The sequence below is a fragment of the Polyodon spathula genome, chromosome 10, assembly GCF_017654505.1.
Source record: "Polyodon spathula isolate WHYD16114869_AA chromosome 10, ASM1765450v1, whole genome shotgun sequence".
Lineage (NCBI taxonomy): Eukaryota > Metazoa > Chordata > Actinopteri > Acipenseriformes > Polyodontidae > Polyodon > Polyodon spathula.
The window spans coordinates 21,899,221-21,920,487 of NC_054543.1; the positions used below are offsets into that span (position 1 = coordinate 21,899,221).

The 21,267-nt window shown below is 37.6% G+C and overlaps 1 protein-coding gene across 1 annotated transcript; it reads right to left on the reverse strand.

Moving 5' to 3' along the window:
• Positions 1-9,268: 9,268 nt before the first annotated feature.
• On the reverse strand, positions 9,269-11,122 carry LOC121322358 (prolactin-releasing peptide receptor-like). Its single transcript, XM_041262207.1, has 2 exons — positions 10,922-11,122; positions 9,269-10,470 (listed from the first exon to the last, which is right to left on the reverse strand). Exon 2 carries the CDS (start codon positions 10,459-10,461, stop codon positions 9,400-9,402), a length of 1,062 nt encoding a protein of 353 aa, XP_041118141.1. The 5' UTR covers positions 10,462-10,470; positions 10,922-11,122; the 3' UTR covers positions 9,269-9,399.
• Positions 11,123-21,267: the final 10,145 nt, after the last annotated feature.

Consider the following 21,267-nt stretch of genomic DNA (forward strand, 5'->3'; position numbering starts at 1 on the left):
TTTTTTTTTCTCTTTTTTTTGTGGTTGCTGTGGCCAATTAAATTGGCGTAGAGGATGATGCCACAATCCCGAGGGGTCTCCTTACAGCACCAGAACAGCCCTCAACTACTGGCAACTACACAAAGCCTTGTGCAGTGAAAAAGAGAGTAATGGCTGCTTACCAATCTCCTGAGAGGGGTTGAAACCAGCTCTAGTCAGTAAACTGACGCGAGAATAAGGTAGCAGCACTCTCAAGAACACTCGAGAGCATGATTCTACCGTAGATTACTTAGATTTGACAGTAAAAAACAGACAAATCAGCCACATTCGAGCAAAGAAAGCATGAAGCAATCTGTGACCTGACTCAGTGGAGTGAGAGAGAAAATGGTGATATGTTACTGTGAGGACGTCCTTCTTCAACAGGAGGTGGGAGGGACTTCCCCCTCACAGCAGGGCCCTGATAGGGCAGCTTTTTTATACATGCTCAGTGATTGACGGCCAGAGAGGGCTCTTTGCCATTTGGTAATGGTTGTCATTCAATTGAAGGGGAACTACTTGGACAGTGTTAAGAAACAATTTAGAACAATACAGGGTACAGCAGAAGACGTGATACCATCGTACCTGGACACATTTAAATGTGAAAAACTGAAAGTTTGAGAGATTTTTTTTAAACTATTTATTTTCATAATGGGATAGGGAAACACTGTAGTTCAGGGAGAAGGAACAGAGCGATCAGAATGGCGAGTTTTGAATTTATTTGAATACTTTTGCTTTTTTTTTCACTACTTCAATTAATCACTAGTGTCCGGTTCAGATTCATTCAATATCTCATGTACACTTCGGTTTCCCAAAAATTCAACATTTACATAAATCTTGTCGGTCATGTTTATTGTGATAAATTCCAATATGTCTGCCGTTTTTGTTTTTAAATTCTAGGTGTATGGATATTTGCCAGTGACTTGCCCATTTTTGAAAAAAAGTGCCGACCAATGGTGATATGCTGTAGTATCAACACCCCCATGTGACCTGTTTTATATCAGTGCTGACAAAAAGTTTGTGAACCTCTTAGGATTTTCACATATTTTCACATATTTCAAACCTAAAATATTATTAGATCTTAATCTAAGTCCTAATAATAGATAAGGATAACCTGATTAAACAAATGACACAAAAAGATTATACTTTTTTTAACATTTATTTATCCACAAATGATTCAACATTCAATATCCATGTGTGAAAAAGGATGTGAACCTTTAGATTCAGTAAGTGGTGGCACCCCCTTGAGCAGCAATGACTTCAACTAAGCATTTCTTGTAACTGTTGGTCAGTCCCTCACATTGGTTTTGAGGAATTTTGGCCCATTCCTCCTTACAGAACTGCTTTAACTCTGTGTCAACGAGGTCAAGCCGTCCAGGTCCTGAGGCAGCAAAGCAGCCCCAAACCATCACACTCCCACCACCATGCATGACTGTTGGGATGAGGTTCTTCTTTAGGAATGCAGTGGTTGATCTTGCCAAACATAACATTTCTCATTGAGGCCAAAAAGTTCTACCTTTGACTTCTCTGTCCAGAGAACATTGTTCCAGAAGTCTTATGGATCATCTATGTGCTCTTTGGCGAATTTCAGATGGGCAGCAATGTTCTTCTTAGAGAGCAGTGGTTTCCTCCTGGCTATCCTTCCATGAACACCATTTTTGTTCAGTCTTTTTCTGATAGTTGAGTCATGAACACTCACATTAGCCAAGGCGAGAGTGGCCTGCAGATTCTTGGATGTTACTCTGGGGTTCTTTGTGACTTCCTTGATGATTTTCTGGTTTGTTCTTGGAGAGATTTTGGTAGGACAATCGCTCCTGGGTAGAGTGGTCTTAAACTTTTCCATTTGTAGACTATCAGTGGAGCCCCAAATACTTAGAACTGGTTTTGTAACCCTTTCTAGAATGAGCATCAGTAATTGGTTTTTTGAGGTCCCCAGAGATTTATTTTGATCGTGGCATGACGTGTTTCCACACCCCTGTATGATGAAGACTAAACTCACAAAGTTTCTGATATTTATATAGGGTGGGGCCACGGACAGTGTGTTCTTTGTGTATGTATGTGTGTGTGTCTCTTCTTGCTGTGGGTGCTACTGAAAAATGGGTGAATACAAATGATGAACTCATTGAAGAAAGTACGCAAAAAGGACCAAAAAGAAAGTACGCAGAAGGAGTACACAGAACTGCAAACGCAAGTCAAAAAGGAAGTTAGAAAGGCCAAGAGAGAAATAGAAATAAACATTGCTAAGGGAGCTAAAACCAATTCCAAAATGTTTTTCCAATATTACAACAGCAAGAGAACATTCAAAGAGCAGATTAAATGTTTAAGAGATACAAATGGCAAAATCGTAGATGAAGAAAAAAATAGCAAATATGTTAAATGATTACTTTTCACAAGTTTTTACAAAGGAAGATACTGACAACATGCTCCACATGTCATCCAGTTCCTGTCCAGTTTTAAATAACTTTAGCATAACTGAGGCAGAAGTGTTAAAGGGACTAGGAGCTCTTAAAATAAACAAATCCCCTGGGCCGGATGAGATCCTCCCAGTAGTACTCAAAGAAATGAAAGAAGTAATTTACAAACCGCTAACCAAGATCATGCAGCAGTCTCTTGACACAGGGGTGGTACCGACAGACTGGAAAATTGCAAACGTAATACCGATCCACAAAAAGGGAAACAAAACTGAACCAGGTAACTACAGACCAGTAAGCAAACTTATGGAAACTATAATAAGATCCAAAATGGAAAATTACCTATATGGTAACAGGGTCCTGGGGGACAGTCAACATGGTTTTAGGAAAGGGAGATCATGTCTAACTAACTTGCTTGATTTTTTTGAGGATGCAACATCGATAATGGATAATTGCAAAGCATATGACATGGTTTATTTAGATTTCCAGAAAGCTTTTGACAAAGTCCTGCATAAAAGATTAATTCTCAAACTGAACGCAGTTGGGATTCAAGGAAACACATGTACATGGATTAGGGAGTGGTTAACATGTAGAAAACAGAAAGTACTGATTAGAGGAAAAACCTCAGAATGGAGTGTGGTAACCAGCGGTGTACCACAGGGATCAGTATTAGGTCCTCTGCTATTCCTAATCTACATTAATGATTTAGATTCTGGTATAGTAAGCAAACTTGTTAAATTTGCAGACGACACAAAAATAGGAGGAGTGGCAAACACTGTTGCAGCAGCAAAGGTCATTCAAAATGATCTAGACAAGATTCAGAACTGGGCAGACACATGGCAAATGACATTTAATAGAGAAAAGTGTAAGGTACTGCACGCAGGAAATAAAAATGTACATTATAAATATCATATGGGAGATATTGAAATTGGAGAAGGAATCTATGAAAAAGACCTAGGAGTTTTTGTTGACTCAGAAATGTCTTCATCTAGACAATGCGGGGAAGCTATAAAAAAGGCTAACAAGATGCTCGGATACATTGTGAAAAGTGTTGAATTTAAATCAAGGGAAGTAATGTTAAAACTGTACAATGCACTAGTAAGACCTCATCTTGAATATTGTGTTCAGTTCTGGTCACCTCGCTATAAAAAAGATATTGCTGCTCTAGAAAGAGTGCAAAGAAGAGCGACCAGAATTATTCCGGGCTTAAAAGGCATGTCATATGCAGACAGGCTAAAAGAATTGAATCTGTTCAGTCTTGAACAAAGAAGACTACGTGGCGACCTAATTCAAGCATTCAAAATTCTAAAAGATATTAACAGTGTCGACCCAAGGGACTTTTTCAGCCTGAATAAAGAAACAAGGACCAGGGGTCACAAATGGAGTTTAGAAAAAGGGGCATTCAGAACAGAAAATAGGAGACACTTTTTTACACAGAGAATTGTGAGGGTCTGGAATCAACTCCCCAGTAATGTTGTTGAAGCTGACACCCTGGGATCCTTCAAGAAGCTGCTTGATGAGATTTTGGGATCAATAAGCTACTAACAACCAAACGAGCAAGATGGGCCGAATGGCCTCCTCTCGTTTGTAAACTTTCTTATGTTCTTATGTTCTTAAGTCAAACCAGGCAAAGAACATGGATATGGCCTTTTATGAAGAGATTGAATGCTTTACAAATGCTTTACATTGGCTTAAGTTCATAACACCTCTATAGCAAGGAGAATAATATTTTTTTTCAGCAGTACAATGTGTTAGTATACTACCCTTTAGCACTGACATGCATATGTACTTTTTTAACATTATAAAATGTGACATATGCAACCATAAATAACATTGTAGTTTTGTACTTACGTAAATATCTATATATCAATACCTACCAAAATAGACACAGTTTTAACCACTTTGGATGTACATTTGCAACTAAAAGAATACCATTTTTACACTTTCAATACTGAATTTTACTTTCAAATCTTTTCTCATTTCTCTAATATTACTCTACTTATTACTCTCTTGTCTTGTCTATTTTGTGTGTTTGGGCTTTTGTGTTTGATATCACCACTTTAAATGGCTGTTGCATTTTTCTAGCTTGTTTTCTTTTTACACTAACAATGTTTTTGTTATAGAGTCTATTGACAATAAGTGAAGGAGCTTACCTTCTGGTGGCAGCAGGAATAAAAATATGAGAGAGAGAAAGAGAAAGTGTGGTTGAAGAAGAAGAAGGAAATAAAGGAAAACAACAACAACAACAACAAAATAACGTATAGGCTTAAACTCTATAAATAGGTAGCAGAATTTGAACTCAATTCAACTGTTTGACACAATTTTACAAGATTAATCAAGGTTCATTGTTACAATGTAAGCTCCCAACTTTGTTAAAGCCAGAAATAAACTACAGAAAAATGTACTTTGTAACTATGTTTAGTTACAGTTTTAGTAACTATGTTTAATTACTATGGAAAAGTTTATATAAAATATTGCTTAATTGCATTTACATTATATTTTATTCCTTTATTTCTGGAGGATTTTCAACTGTTTAATGAATATACAAATTCATAATAAATACTAATTGTATGCTGTGTTTAAATCTTTAGCACATATTAGCACATTGGACATGTCTGATATAGTTTATGTTTTCAAGCTATTTGAAAACGACAGGTTTTTTTTTTTTTGTATTTTTTTTTTTACGTAGTAGTGGTGACAGCAGGCAACCCAGCTTCTGTTCCTTGTTGTAATTCTGCAATGTGTCCTGGGGAGGGAGCCTTTGCCACGTAAAGGGCTGCCATTTCTGGGTTAAATTCTGCGATGAATCAAGATATGGAAATATTTAATCATTTTTTTTTAATATTTAGAAGAAGCTGCTAATATATCGGGATTAATAAACGCACGTGTTCCTATCTAGATCTCATTGGTGTCACATTGAGCTCATTACACTGTAAAAAAAAAAAAAAAAAAAAAAAAACCACGTTTTTAAAAAAAACTAAAACATTTTAAAATTCATCTTAGTAATGCATCTTACTGTCATGTTTATTCTAGTACCACTTATGTTTTTTGTTCCTCTAAATTATATTATGAAACAATTGACTGTGACTGTTGAAAACACTGGACTGTTTTAAAAATATTTTGCATGAGACTTTTTAAAATGTATTTATTTATTGTTTTTTTTTTCAATGTGGGTTTACAGTGTGCTAAATCTAGAACCGTCAGCAGTACTTGCAAAGTATACAAAGAAGGGTCACTGCAAATCAACAGATAAACTAAATGAGAAAACATAAGGAGCAAAAGAATTGATATCACCTATCAAATATAAGAAATAAAAAGTAAATTAACTAATAGTTCAACACTTAACACAACATGAACATAATAACACGAATGACCTAAATAAATAAGAAACAATATTAGATAATGTATAATACAAAAGAATAAATGTAAAATATGTGTGTGTGTGTGTGTGTGTGTGTGTGTGTGTGTGTGTGTGTGTGTGTGTGTGTGTGTGAAAGAATAAAACCGTGGCGTGTCTGGAATTATGTTTGACAGATATAAACAGTAAAACTGTTTGAAAAAATGCACTCATATATTTTATTTAAACTTTTGCACACAACGTTAATTATAACGTGCCAATAATAACGTGATAACGTGACAGTTGTGTTACCTATAGCGCAGCAGCTATTTTATCAAAATATTAAATTTTTTCATTAACTAGAAAAAGTGTGTATTCATTTTTTTTATTTAAATTGTAAGTAAGAAAATACTCTGGCACGAGGGGGGCATACAAAATATGAATTGAGGGGGTCATCCAGGGTCATCCAGGTCATCCACCCCCTCTCCCATTTCTTCCCACTGCCTGGAGTACCATGTGATCCTCTATAAAAAGCACACGGTCCCTCTTTTATAAGACCTTGGCTATTGTAAATCAATACTGCGACTGTTTATCGGTGTATCGCTTTTTAGTAGTGTAGCAGGTGATATCTTTTGCTCATTACTTTAAATAAAATATTAAATAACTGAATTAACGCTGTGCCGTTCGCAACAATCTGCGCACGTGTATATAAATAAATAGCTGCAGTTTCACTCTGTGAATCAGGATTGTTTACTGTGGTTGCTTCGTTTGGCTCTCCCTGCCATTATTTGACGGGTGATTTGAAACGAGAGACGATTGATCAGTCCGGTTCACGCGAGGAGACGTGTTGACCACTACTTTGTTTCTCTTGACCATGTTGTACCAAGTTTTAGTGTCGTACATTTTTGTTGTTTTTTGGTTTGATTTTGCTAACAGTGTTTGCATGTTGTCTTGTGTTTTCTCCTTGGTTCTAAAAACCAGAAGACAGAATATACTTGGCAGTTCTATAGGTTTAATAGAAGACTGTAAGCTATCACATATGAGTGCAACTCTTCGAGTTAAAAAGAACATTATAGCGACGAATATTTATTGTGTTTGTAGAAATCTGTGGAGTTCTGTTTTCAGCCTCCCCAGATCACACTGCCTCCTGGTGTTTGTGTGTTATGTTGAACTTATTCACTATTTGGTTTTGAGCATATTGAAGATTTGTTAGCACTATGTGGTTGTATTTTTATTAGAACACTTATTTTGTACTTTTTTTTTCTTACTTTAAACACTTTCTTCTCCAGGTGACGGTGACATATGGGACAAGCTGCCCTGACTTAATTGTGCTTTATCAACCCATTCTTGCTTTGATTTTTGATGGGAACCTACCACAGCATATAATAACTGCCGTTAGTTAGTAAATAAAATACCTCTACGAACATTTCTATTGTATTCTTTTGTCTGGATTTTCGTTGTATTTAAATAAATAACACCTTTCCTATGTTGGGTAAAGTTTAAACCATCTGCACTTTTTCCTCATTATTCTTTAATTTGTTTGAAAGGGACTCGAGCAGGGATCACATATATGGGAGATATTTTAATTCGGAGCTCCCCTTACTTCTGGTATGATTAAGGAGTGGCCTAGTTAAAACAACAGTCGGGGTTATAAGGGTTCAGCAGAGCTTGACATGTGCATCGATCGCTAGACCTGTTTACGACTTCGGGGAAAGATAGACTCACAGAAAAGGGAAGATAATAACCTCGTTTTACACTTTATTTAAACCATTATAAAATACATTTTAAATAAAACACTGACAAGGACTTTTGTCTAATTTCATAACCATCATTCTCTATTTACAACGCGCGTTTCTACAGTACAGTCTTTCAACTGAAGGAGGAAGACGACACATTGAGCGCTGGGAACTCGTTATTGATAGCATGCTTGTTACTTAGGATTTGAGACAGATCCTTATGAAGCTGATCTCAACCAGAGGGCAGACCCATATACCTACAAGGAGCCCTGTCTAATCTTATTGGAAAGGATTACCTTTGACCTGCATTGATACTTGAAAGTGATCTTTGTGGAATAGCAATCTAGGAACACAGTGATAAATTGAATACAATACTGTATTTCCAATGATATAAAGAATACATTTTTAATGAACTGTAACAAGCTGACTAACATAAAGACCCGTCCTTCTGTTCCTTACATGGTGACAAATGTCCAGCTGCCTCTGTCCAATGATGCTGTACCTCATGTGCAGCGGGTCAAAAATGTCTTGCTCTCTTTCACTGATTTAGTTTGAATAAATGTATGTATTTTTAAATGACACTGCTTTAATTTAGTTTGAATGTATGTACTGTTAAATGACACTGCTTTAATCTGTTCATGTTGTATACTGTATATGTTGTCTGTCACTTTGTAACTGGTCTGTATCACTTAGAATCATCTTATCCATTCATCTGTATGCTTTTGTTGGGTTCTGAACTAATTATTCATACATCTGCATACCTACACATAGAGAAATCCATGTTTTAACTAACAGGATGCCACCCCAGTGTCCTGTGACTGTTTGTGTGAGGAGGCATCTGTTTTACTGTGTTGGTAACTCTGCTCCATGTATTTTTTTCTATTAATTTAAAGAAACCAACCCAGCTTATTTTGTACAACTCTTTTTAAAAAGTAGTAATGGGGAAGAAATAATGACTAGAGATCAGGTTAATTATTTATTAATGTTATTTGATTTGGTACTATTGGTAATGATTATTTGTATATTTCAAGATAACTAAATCAGTCACAATCATCATAATCCTATTGATGAAACTCTAATAATGTCGTCCTATTTTTCAATACAAGGCTAGCTATTGCTAACATTGAATTTGATACCTTGAATACAGCAATGGACAGATCACTTACCCAGTCTTAGTGCACCACAGCACTTTATTCATCTGTCCCATTACTTGTCGGATGAACAGTACGTTTCTTATTGTGATATACTTTTTATTATGTATTTGAACTATTGAGCGTGCTAACGCCGGTGCATTGTTATATTATCATTGTGTCACTATTATTTTAGTTTATATTACATAGAAACTTGTTATGAATCCCAAATCAGTAGAATCCCTGTGCTATAAGCACTGCGTGTTATTTGTTATTATTTACTCATAATATAAACGCCTGGGTTTGAAGACCCCAATTAATACTAATTATAGTTAAAAGTAACCAGGATTAGAGCTAATCGGGGCCTTTGAAACCAGCCGATGCTGTTTTATCTTTTATACTTTGTTTTCTGTGTATTTCAAAAAGGTATTTAATGGAGAGAGCAATATATATTTCCATAAGTATCCTATTACCGTCACTATGAATTCAACTGTACACAACAAACAAAAAATGGTGTGTAAAGTTGGCCACATATATTCTCTACAATTAATATTGGCTATTTAAAAGAACGTGTTCATAATTAAAAGTTCATTAGGTATGGGTACATCACAAAGACAATCTTATTGTTGAGATGTTTTATTCAATTTTAAATAGCCCACATGTTATAATAAGATACTTTTAAATGCGTCCTTTAAAGTTTATTTTGCTTGCAAAAAGCGAAATGCAAAAGCATTAGCAGACCTTAGATACATTTTAAAGTATTCTTCCTATTACAAAACCACACTCACTGTAACGCTGTGTCCGTACGGAGCAACCTTTCTTTTCCAAGTGAAGACCTTCTTTAGTTCCTTCCTGAAACTGTCATGCAGCCATGCATATATGAACGGGTTGTAGCACACCGAGCTCATGGCAAACCAATGACAGGACAGCTGGATCAAGTTAAAGTAATACTTGCTTATTATGCGAATGTTAATGTCCCTAACGATGTTGAATATGTGCAAGGGCAGCCAGCAGATACCGAACACGATGACAACTATCACGAGGAGACTAAACGTCCTTTTCTTTCTGGCCTTGTCCCATTCTGCCTGCGTTTGCGTTACACTCCCCGGGACGACTCTGTTCTTCAGCTTGACAGAAATTCGGACGTAAGATATTAGTATGACTAGCAGAGGCAAAAAATAGGTTAGGAGCAGCAAGCAAAAGGCATACGCCTGTCGTTGGTTCTCTTTTTTCTCCCAGAACTCTTCACAAATCGCGATCCCTTGATCTTTCAGTTCTAAATAGTATGTATTTGCCATGGCTGGGACCGCCAAGCAGCAGGCGACGATCCAAATTAATAGCATCAGATAGGCACTTAACTTCAGGGAGATTCTACGGCGCAGCGGGTGCACGATCACAATGTAGCGGTCTACTGCAATGGCTGTTAGGGTGAAAATAGAGACGTAGACAGACACCGGCTGCATAAAGAGAACGAAGTAACACATTACATTGCCAAAGAGCCACCCTCTCGGTTCATACACATACGCCAAAGTCAGAGGGATACAAGTCATACACATCAGTACGTCCGAAGCGGCTAGATTCCCTATTAGGAAATTGGTTACATTGTGCATTTTCTTTATTCTGACAATCACGAATACCAAGAGGCAGTTGCCTACTATTCCTATGATGACAATAGCAGCGTACAGGGGAATGAGGAGAGCTTTGAGTTGCTGGATGAGTCGTAGACCTTGAAACGCTGAAGAAGTCTCGTTCATTGTTGGCCGTGGCGCTCGAGCAGTTTGGTTACTTGTGGGTTCTTGTCCAGATCCCATGTCTCTGGAATCATTATTCATGTCGGTCCCCTGCACAAAAAACAACACACACAGACGGACAGACAGACACACATACAGACAGGCATACACACACACACACACACACACACACACACACACACACACACACACACACACACACACAATATTAATATTTTTTTTTTTATTTGAAACATGAAATAAATACATAAAAAAGCACAAACGATAAAAGTGAACAGTTTCCTACACCCCTCCCTCACAGCATGATATTTTAATTGAGGACTACTGTTTAAACATAATGTCCATGATGCTGAGAAATGTTTATAGGAAGAAAGCATGCATTCAAATACAGCACCAAAAAAAGAACCCTTAATGGCTATAGCAAACATTTCCAACCTGAATTTCTCTGTGTACGAGTCAAAAATGCCTCCAAATAATCAATAATGCACCCATAGGTTCACACAACTGAGCTGCTCCCTGTTAAGAACAAATATCTGAATACCTTCTGTCGGACAGCCAGTCGCTTTCAGATAAGTGATCACCAGCAGCTTTAGTTAATAGCCAGGTTATAAATGCGAGTTCCAGCGCACATTTAAATGGTCCTAGTTACATCTGAAATAACGTGAATTGAGGAGCTTGTTAAATAAAAAAAACTGCACCAGTTAAGCCCCTCCTCATTTTGTAATACGGGTAGTGTCACTGGGTGCTGATGTCTACATTTGTGTTCGCACCTGTCTTAAGCATCCATCAAGAATGTATAAGCTACATTAACGAGATCCATGGTGTACGCATTGCAATAACCACTACTTTTAAATAAATGTATTGTATATCAGCCAACCCAAACAAATGCAGTCAAAGATGATTGCAGTGTAGTCACACAAATGCTCAATTTGATAATAAATACGATTTTTAAATTACTTTGTATGTTATTGCAATATTTTGTTAGCTGACCTGTATTTGATCTGTAAACCCTGCCTACCAAAGCAAAATAAAAACATTAAAATAAGGGCTTCTCTTTTTAGAAAATATTTTCAGTGCACCGAAGCCGATAAACATGAACCCATTATTTAACTACAACGTAGAGGTGTGATTCACAGAAAGAAAACCCAGACAACTAGGTTGATCTCTCTCTCTCTCTCTCTCTCTCTCTCTCTCTCTCTCTCTCTCTCTCTCTCTCTCTCTCTCTCTCTCTCTCTCTCTCTCTCTCTCTCTCTCTCTCTCTCCAAAATTAACTATATACACATTAAAGAAAAAATAAAACAAAACAAAAAACAAACCACAGTACTACATCCAGAAATACACACACACACACACACACACACACACACACACACACACACACACACATATATGGCTAACATGTGACCGCATGTCTAGCATACTGGTTTAAGTTATTTCGCCACGCAACATGTTTTAAATATATTTATTTATTTATTCATTTTAGTTACAAAAACAAGAGAATTACATTCATATTTACTCTCGTTTAGACACATTTAATTAGCACATGTTTTACGCATGTTTAAGTTATTAACAACAAAATACATTGACGAAATAAATCTAATAGGCTAAAATGTATAAAATGTAGCTGGTTTCATTTATTCAACTAGTGATTAGAAAATATGATATATGTACTATTAGTATTAAATTGTTTATTGATTTGATTGTGTTACAGTGGAGTGTTTTCAGCGTACGTAGCTATAGTGTTCTTGGCGTAAGTAGCTATAGTGTTTTGATCCTGAAAGTGAGCGTTTTCAACGTGATATAAAAGCGCAGCAGAGTGTTTTGAACGTACGCTCATTGCATTTTAGAGTGTTATCAACTTACATTCAAAACTCTAGTGTTTTATACTGTGTAGTGTTTTGGGAGTCCTATGCTGTGCTGGATATCAGAACCTTGGACAGCGTCTCTGGGAACAGGGACGTGCACCCTGCTCCGCGTTAATTCAAGGGGTTCGATTTGAAAGATAGTACCGTATCTGCAGCAGATCAGAGCTAAAACAATCTCAAAGTATTGTTAACTCCAGAACGAAATATTCTTGCCTTCTACCTCCACTTCAGGGCACAAAGGTCAGAGACGAGTGGTGGTGATGGATCGAGACAGTTTTTGTATTATTATATTTTCAACAGTTTATCCTAGCATAAGCACCATTGTAACATTAGTGAACTCAACAATCGCTGCCATCTTTCTTTCATTCATAATTAAGGTGTTGTAAATTAATGTAAGTAGTAAACTAGCTGTAGATATCAAAACAACTAACAAATCCTACCAGGTGTGCATTTCATTTTGCTATATTGGTCTCAAATGTGTACAGCAAAACATGTTATTGCTCCTGGTTAATGACATCTGTTTACCAGTCTTGCTTTCAGTCCCCTTGATTGTTTCCTGCCATAAACCAACCAGCTGTATCCTTTATTGACTGGCATTGTTTATAGCCAATAACTTTCTTAGACCCTGAATACACTGCGAGGGGAATTGACCTAAGAAGAGAAACAATAACAGAAGAAAAATAAGGCAAGCAAACTGAGAAATGTCTTTAACCTAGGGGTCTATTTGATCAATCTATACCCAGCCAGTTACAGCTGAATTATTTCCATGCATTTTGCAACACCAGAGAACTCCCCTGGATTGCATCAGTCACTTACGGTATGTTTGAGGTAATCCTCTGATAACTTGGAACTGATGGTTGATGTAATCCAGGGGGACTCCCCAAAGTTGCAGGTTGATCAAATGAACCCCTTAGTGCAGTACCTGTCATCATGCTTTAAAAAAGAAACTGCAGTACCTGACATCATGACATCATGCTTAAAAAAGAAACTGCAGTACCTGACATCATGACATCATGCTTAAAAAAGAAACTGCAGTACCTGACATCATGACATCATGCTTAAAAAAGAAACTGCAGTACCTGACATCATATTTAAAAAAGAAACTTCAGTAGAACTTGACAGTTCTTAACCCCTTGGGAAGGGAGGCTGTTCGTAAGTCTGAAAGTCTGGCTTAAAAAAGTGATCTTTGTTTAAAACTAAACTGTTCCTAATAAAATTGCCCATACTTGCTATGAAATATACCTCACCTTTGTTTGGATTCATTTTTTGTACAACAATTTTGGAGTGGCTGCATTATAAGCATGGCTGAGTGATTGCATACTTTGGTGGCTTGTTTGGTTCACCGGTCAGTTTGTAAGTTTGGTGTTTGTAACTGAAGTTTTGCTATGCATGTCTGCTATACTGTCTAGATTTAGGGAATTCTCTATTGTCTCTTCTTTAGTTTATGCAATGGCTGACAACTCGATCATCTCATGGAATCTGATGGGCCTAAACTCACCTCATAAGCATGTAAAATGTTTAGATTTTTTACAACGGAAACATCATTTGCATCATTTTCAGAACAAATACTACTACAGTAGCATTATCTTGTGCTAGCACTAAATCCAAAGGGGTGCTATTTAGACATAGTGATAGACATTCAATTGAGGGAAGTGGGAGAGGATCATAAAGGCAGAATGGCATATGTTTTAACTACAATTAATGGTAAGAAAATAGCCTTTGTCTCTGTTTATGCTCCTAATAATTTTAAATCCTCCGTTTTTCCCCTCTATCACTAGTATGTTACTCTCTCTGTCTGGTTATTCTTTGGTGATTGGAGGGGATTTCAATGTGGTTCTGGATGCTTTCCTAGACAGATCTAGCTTAATGCCAACTAACTCTCAGTGTAATAGTACATTGGCTCTTCAACAGTTTACACAAGACTTGAATGTACTTGATTTTCGGCACATAATTAATCCTGGTGCTAAAGATTTAACTTTTTTTTTGGCCAGACATAAATCTTACTCTAGAATTGTTTATATTTTTTATTTCTGCAGAACTTATTAAAGGGACTCTTAATATAGATATTTTGCCTGCTACTATATCTGATCACAGTAAATTATGCACTGACTTTATCTTTTGGTCTGTCCCTCAGAAATCAACAAGGTGGCGCGTTAATACTTCTCTGCTCCTAAATAGTGAATTTATTACTCAACTTCATTCTAAACTTGAGGAATTTTTAAACATTAATCAGAACTTGGTGGATGATCTGAACATTCTTTGGGAAACCACTAAGTGCTTTGTAAGGGGTCAGTGTACTGTCTTTGCATCACATCTTAAAAACCATCCTTAAAACATATTAATGATCTTTAATCCCTTGTTTCAGATTTAGAAAATAAACTAAAGTTAGCTTCAGCTTTATGCTCAGATGCAGCAGCTGTCCTCAAATATATTATTTTTATGGTAGCAGAGCAAGTCATTTGCTAGCTCTCAGACTGAAACAGAGTGAATCCTTCTCATCTATTACCATGGGCGCCGATCTCTACTGTAAGGTGGGGGGGCCGAAACGTGTGGCAATTTAGGAAAATAAGACGTGACGTCACGACAAATTCTTCTAAACACAGATGGAAAGTATTGAAATGGCAGAGATAAGAAATGTTCTCAATTTTCCTAATGTTAACCCCTGTAATTTCGGCCCCTACAACTTCCCCCGACGTGTTTACCAGGGATAACATGTGAAACCAGTTAGCTTGAAACACTGTTTTATTGCTAAAAATCGGTATAATGCTTGTATGGTGTAGGCTGTTTTGGATTTTGCAGCAAAACGATGCTTAAATTCCCTTTGCTACCAACTAATTAATTACTTGCATCTACAGCAGCAGCAGGTTTCTAAGAAGTATTCCATAGAGCCGACCCTGAGTTAAAATAAATACATCTACTGTGTCTCCTGCTCTCCTGCATCATGGCAATTTTGTTTTCAAGTTGCGTTTTTTCACCTGTCCCCGAAAATCAAACATATTCAAGTGAAAGCGGTGATGGGAAATAACAGAAGCTTCATTAAGTTTTCCAAAATAATTTGTGTGTAAGATTATCCCTTATATTTTAGAAATAATAATAATAATTTTAAAAAAAAATCCTACCTCACTAACTTCTGTCAGTTTTTCACTGCTACCACTGGCTTGTTGCACTCTATTGTAATGTTTGTTTGTTTATTTTGCAGGTAGCTTCCTAAAACAAAACCGAATTTCCATTTCTAAAATCCAAAAACATTACACATCAACTCCATGAATCACACATGTCAGGTACACAGGCTCGGAGTAGTTCATTGTATAAAATAAGGAGGGTGGAGAATCTGGGGCGTTCCAGTCCCAACAAAACAAGTTAACCATTTTGAATCATAAAACCATTTAAAATATTGCTAAGGGCTTGTAAAAGTGTAAAAGTGTAAAAGTGTAAAAGTGTGTGTGTGTGTAGTGTGGTGTGGGGGGACAAATACATGTACTGCCTCCTTTTATGTCAGGTGGCTGGGTGCTGATTGATCGTTAATTACTCCAATCAACCCCAGCCACCTGAACACAATAAACCCACGCAGGTAGGGGAATTTAACCCCATCTCTGCCAATCTATAAAGGGCAGAGCTCTGCTCTGCCATAGGCTCATTTCACCAAAAACAAAATTTGGCTCTAATCACTCTTCTGCTAAAAAAATGGGAAAGACCCTCTTGAATGTTCCAGTTATATACTGTTCCTTACTGAATTCCGACATTAAGCTTTTTCTAGAGATTTAGCCCTGCGACTTGAGAATTTTATTCATAAGTTAATACATCCAGACCAGACAGGCTTTATAAAGAAGTGCCTGGCCTCAGACAATATACACTGCCTGTTACATATTATCCAATAATCTAAGGACCAGGCCTCCCCAAGTGCAGTGCTATCTTTAGATAGACTAGAGTGGGATTATTTGTGGCTGATTCTAAAACATTTTGGCCTGGGTGTTTCATTTATTAATATGATTTGTGTTCTATATGCCTATCCATCTGCTGCTGTATTAGCTAGCTCTGCCCAATCTTCACCATTCACCCTTCACAGAGGTACTCGACAGGGCTGTCCTCTTTCCCCCTTATTGTTTCCTCTTTCAGTTGAGCCTTTGGCCCAAGCTTTTAGACAAGGGAACTTTTCCTCCCCTATTGAAATGGGATCATTCAAAAATGCCATATCCCTATATGCAGATGATGTTTTACATTATGTATTTGACATTGATCAGTCCCTGCCACATACACTTGTTTTTTTTATACTTGGCCAGGCTATAAGATTAACTGGTCAAAATCTATTTTTTTCCCCTTAATTCTGCCACATCCTTGTTAAAAATAATTTACTTACTTAGGAATTACCATTTGCACTTCTTTGCATTCAGTCGTTAAAGAAAACTATTTTTCATTGTTACAGAAAATTGAAACCGATCTGGGCAGATTGTCCATGCTCCCTTCCTCCTTACAAACAAGGATCTGTTATTAAAATGAATATCCTTCTCCACGTTAATTCCCTTGGTTGTATGATTCATCTATCTCCTCCTAATACATATTGGGACAAATTACACTCTGTAATAAAAAAAATAATAATTATCTGGAAAGGGAAGCAATCCAGAATTAAATTTGCTATGCTTCAGCGTTCCAAGTCTGCAGGTGGACTACCAGTACCAAATTTTAAACTTTACCATTGGGCTTTCCAGCTACACCACCTTAAAACCTGGTTTGATACCGTTTCATCTGTCCCATGGCATTCAATTGAAAAGGTGTTAGTTCTTCCTCATTGATTAGAAGATGTTATATTTAATGACTTATCTATGAGAAATGTATTACACAGTTTGGCCCTATCATAGCTAATTCATTTGCAACCTGGTGGGCTGTTGAGCGATACATGGGTATTAAATGCAAGGCATTACCATACTCCTATTTGACTTAATTTGTCCTTTCTTTCTCGTAGTAAATCATTTATATTTTCAGCTTGATCAGACAAAGAAATTTGCTTATTTGGAGACTTGTTTGGTGCTAATGGCCTACTCAGCTTCCAGGAGTTAAGATCTGCCTATAATTTGCCAGGCGCCTCTTTTTTTTTTTTTTTTTTTTTTTTTTTTGTATCTTAGGCTACGAGCTGCTCTACATGCATATAGAGTACCATGGGACACAGTGTCCTCTACACATTCTATAATGAACTGGCGCATTAATAATACTATGTCAAAAGGATTGACATCAGTTATTTATAATCATTTGCGTCAAAAATCTTACAAGCCTCTTGCTTACTTACATCTTACAATTATGCTGTGTGGGGGCAGAGCGATTGTTGCTTGTGTTTGCCCCACTCAGACCATTTGCTGTCTAGAAATCTCATGCTCATTTCAAGGGGCACTGTTTAATTAATTAAATGTTTCCAACTCAGTGGTGGTAAGTGTAGTAAAACTAAAATAAACTTATATGATGTTTCAACAAGTCTTTCTCAATGTCTTCACTTTGAAAGTGAGACCTACATGTCCAATAGAAGTGAAGGACTTGATCAATTACAAGGGTCTATCAGATGAGAATTTTGATTACAGTTGAAAATGACATATTACTATAGAAGTTGTTTGACCTTAACTAACTTGGTCTATTACCACATTGTTATTTTTTCATGTGTATCAAATCATATGCAGACCCACTTTTAAAAATCCTCATCCTATAGACCAGGGCTTCTCAAACATGGTCCTGGGAACCCCATGTGTCTATTGGTTTTCATTCCAACCAAGTCCCCACAATCGAGTTTGAGAAGCCCTGCTATAGACCCTTGTCCATTATGGAATTATTTCATTATCTAGAACAATGGTCAGGTTAACCATATGCCTTCCCAGCATTCCCTTATGCTGTGCAATTAAGTCTCTATTGCAGCAAAGTGGTTCATTTCTACACTGAATTCTACATTTACAGTATGTTTTTTTAATGTCAGATTTGATTCATGTTGACAGGACATGTGGGTCCAAAGAGCAAAATACATAAATAATACTTAAAGCCACATTTAAAATAATTAATATAAAAATAATTATTTTCAGAGGTGATACACTCAATTAAAAAAGATTTGAAGTAATTACTTACATTTGGAACTTTGCAATTATCTGATGCTTTGATGTAAATTAAAAGTAAATTTAATTAATGTGGTAAGTATTAATAATGTTGACATAATGAATTTGTAAATCATTAAGTTTTGTTTTTGATTGTATTACACAAGGTTTAACAGTTACATAAGTCGAGGGCTGTTGACTGACGCTTTACCTGAGTAACTGTATTTTGATACTTGAAATTCTGTATACAACTTAATAGAAGAAAAACAGAAGAACGCACAAACATTAAAGCAATCGAAAATAAATGGTGAATCTTTGCAAAAAAATTTTCTTTCAAAGTTGCAGAGTTCAAGTTACTTGTAAAATGTTATAGCTTACTTAAAATTGGCAACTGTTTAAGAGTTGAAAACAGGTAAAAAGGTCTAATTAAGAAAATTATTAGTTCAATTAAAGGTTTAGTTAAGTAATTGAGAATTCAGTTGGAATGGAAACCAGAAGACACATGGGCTCCCCAGCACCAGGGCTGGGTAGCCCTGCCTTAGGTCCTTACTGGAAAATTGTGCCAATACGTAGGGACACAAACGAAAATGCTATAATTAATAACGTTATGAAGTTTGTTTTAGATTTTACATGTATATAATCGAATAATTGCATTAAAATAGAAATCAGAGAGGTAGTAGGAGAACCAGGCAAGAGCAGTGCCGGAGAGTCCCAGGTCAGCGAGGGAGGACAGGAGAGAGGAGAGAGTTAGTGATGGAACGAAGAGCAGTTTCAGTGGAAGAAAGGGAGAAGGGAGACTGGATTGCGGTTCTGGAGGAATGAGAGATCAAGGGAGGGTTGCAAGCCTGTTTGAAGGCAGAGGGAAAATAGCCAGAGAGTAGAGATGTATTGACAAGAGAGGAAATGAAAGGGAGTAACGCAGGGCAGTAGCCTGGAAAAGGTGAGTGGTGAGTGGGTGCAGAACACATATATAGGATTTATGGCTCTGGAGCAGGGAGCTAAGATCAGTCCAAGAGGGGTGAGAAGGAGAAAAAGGAGTGTAAATTAGTAGGGGTTGCAGAGGGTGATAGGGAGTGAGTGAGCAAAGGATGGGGTGGGTGAGGAAGGAGGTGAGGTATTGAAGAGTTTGCATTTCCCAGTGATTTTGTAGAAGGAGGCAAAGTTGTCTGCTGAGATCTGTGCCGTTTTATCCACAGGGAAAAAGGGGCCTTTTCTAATCTAGGGTTGTGTTTGTGTAACATAATCTCATGATAATGCAAGAGATCTATTAGAAGAAAAAGCATTTCAAACACACATTTACTTTCCAATGTTATTTCCTTTTGTTGTTTGTGTAACCGGGTGGTTAAAATGGAGTGGTTTTATATATATATATATATATATATATATATATATATATATATATATACTGAGTGTACAAAACATTAGGAACACCTTCCTAATATTGATTTGCACCCCCTTTTGCCCTCAGAACAGCCTCAATTCGTCGGGGCATGGACTCTACAAGGTGTCGAAAGAGTTCCATAGGGATGCTGGCCCATGTTGACTCCAATGCTTCCCACAGTTGTGTCAAGTTAGCTGGTAGTAGATCTCTACTCCGAATAGCTCATTCCATCTCATCCCACAGATGCTCCATTGGATTGAGATCTGGTGACTGGGCAGGCCACTGCAGTAAGTTGAATTCACTATCATGTTCGTGGAACCATTCCTGGACAATCCTAGCCTTGTGGCAGGGGGCATTATCCTGCTGAAAAAATCCATTAGCAGATGGATACACTGCTGCCATGAATGGATGCACCTGATTGGCAATGATGTTCAGATATCCTGTGGCATTCAAATGTTGCTCCACTTTTATCAAGGGGCCCAATTTGTGCCATGAAAACACACCCCACACCATCACACCACCACCACCAGCCTGCAATGTTGACAGGCGGCATGATGGATGCATGTACTCATGGTGTTTTCTCCATACGTTAGTCCTCCCATCAGCATGAAACAGCAGGAACCGGGATTCATCAGACCAGGCAATGTTTTTCCAATTCTCCAGTGTCCAGTGTTTTCATTCCTTAGCTCACAGCAACCGCTGTTTCTTGTGTTCCTTGATACACACAGGAAACTGTTGAGCATGAAAAAACCAGCAGCGTTGCAGTTCTTGACACACTCTAACTGGCGCGCCTCCTCCTGGCACCTACTACCATACCCCGTTCAAAGGCCATTAAATCTTTTGTCTTGCCGATCTACCCTCTGAATGGCACACATACACAATCCATGTCTCAGTTGTGTCAAGGCTTAAAAATCCTTCTTTAACCTGTCTTCCCTTCATCTACACTGATTGAAGTGGATTTAACAGGTTACATCAATAAGGGATCATAGCTTTTGCCAAGATAAGCACCAACTAAGACGTAGTTCTGCAGTAAACTAATGTGATCCATCTGCATCTCCATCCATTTGCGTTGATTTCCATCTGATGATGTAAATATCCTTCTGTCTGGTGTTGATTGCTGAAGTGTAATGCTGGCTCCAGGGATCAGCTCATTTTGCCTCCCCAGCGCATCAGCACACACAACGGATGCGATGCTGGCTCCGGGGATCAACCCAGTGTGGTTTACCCAGAGCATCAGTATGACAACCGTCTGGATTGAGCTAAGTAGGGTACATCTATGGGGTCTTCAATTGAGCATCTTCCAACCTCTTTGTTTCATTGACTAGCCCACGACCCTGCAAGAAGGCTCAACAGTGATTCTGGTGTCCCAGCATCACCCCCCTCCATCCTCCACTCCACTGAGCCCAGCTTACTTACGTGTAAATCAGCATTGCTTTCTTTCTATTGTGCTTGAGATCCCCATCCAGAATCTTTCCATCTCAACCACAGCCAGTTGCTGCTCCTTTCTGCTGCTTCAGACAAGTTCTTCACTGTGCTACACAACTCTTGGCCACTGAACCCGATGTCTCTGAGACAC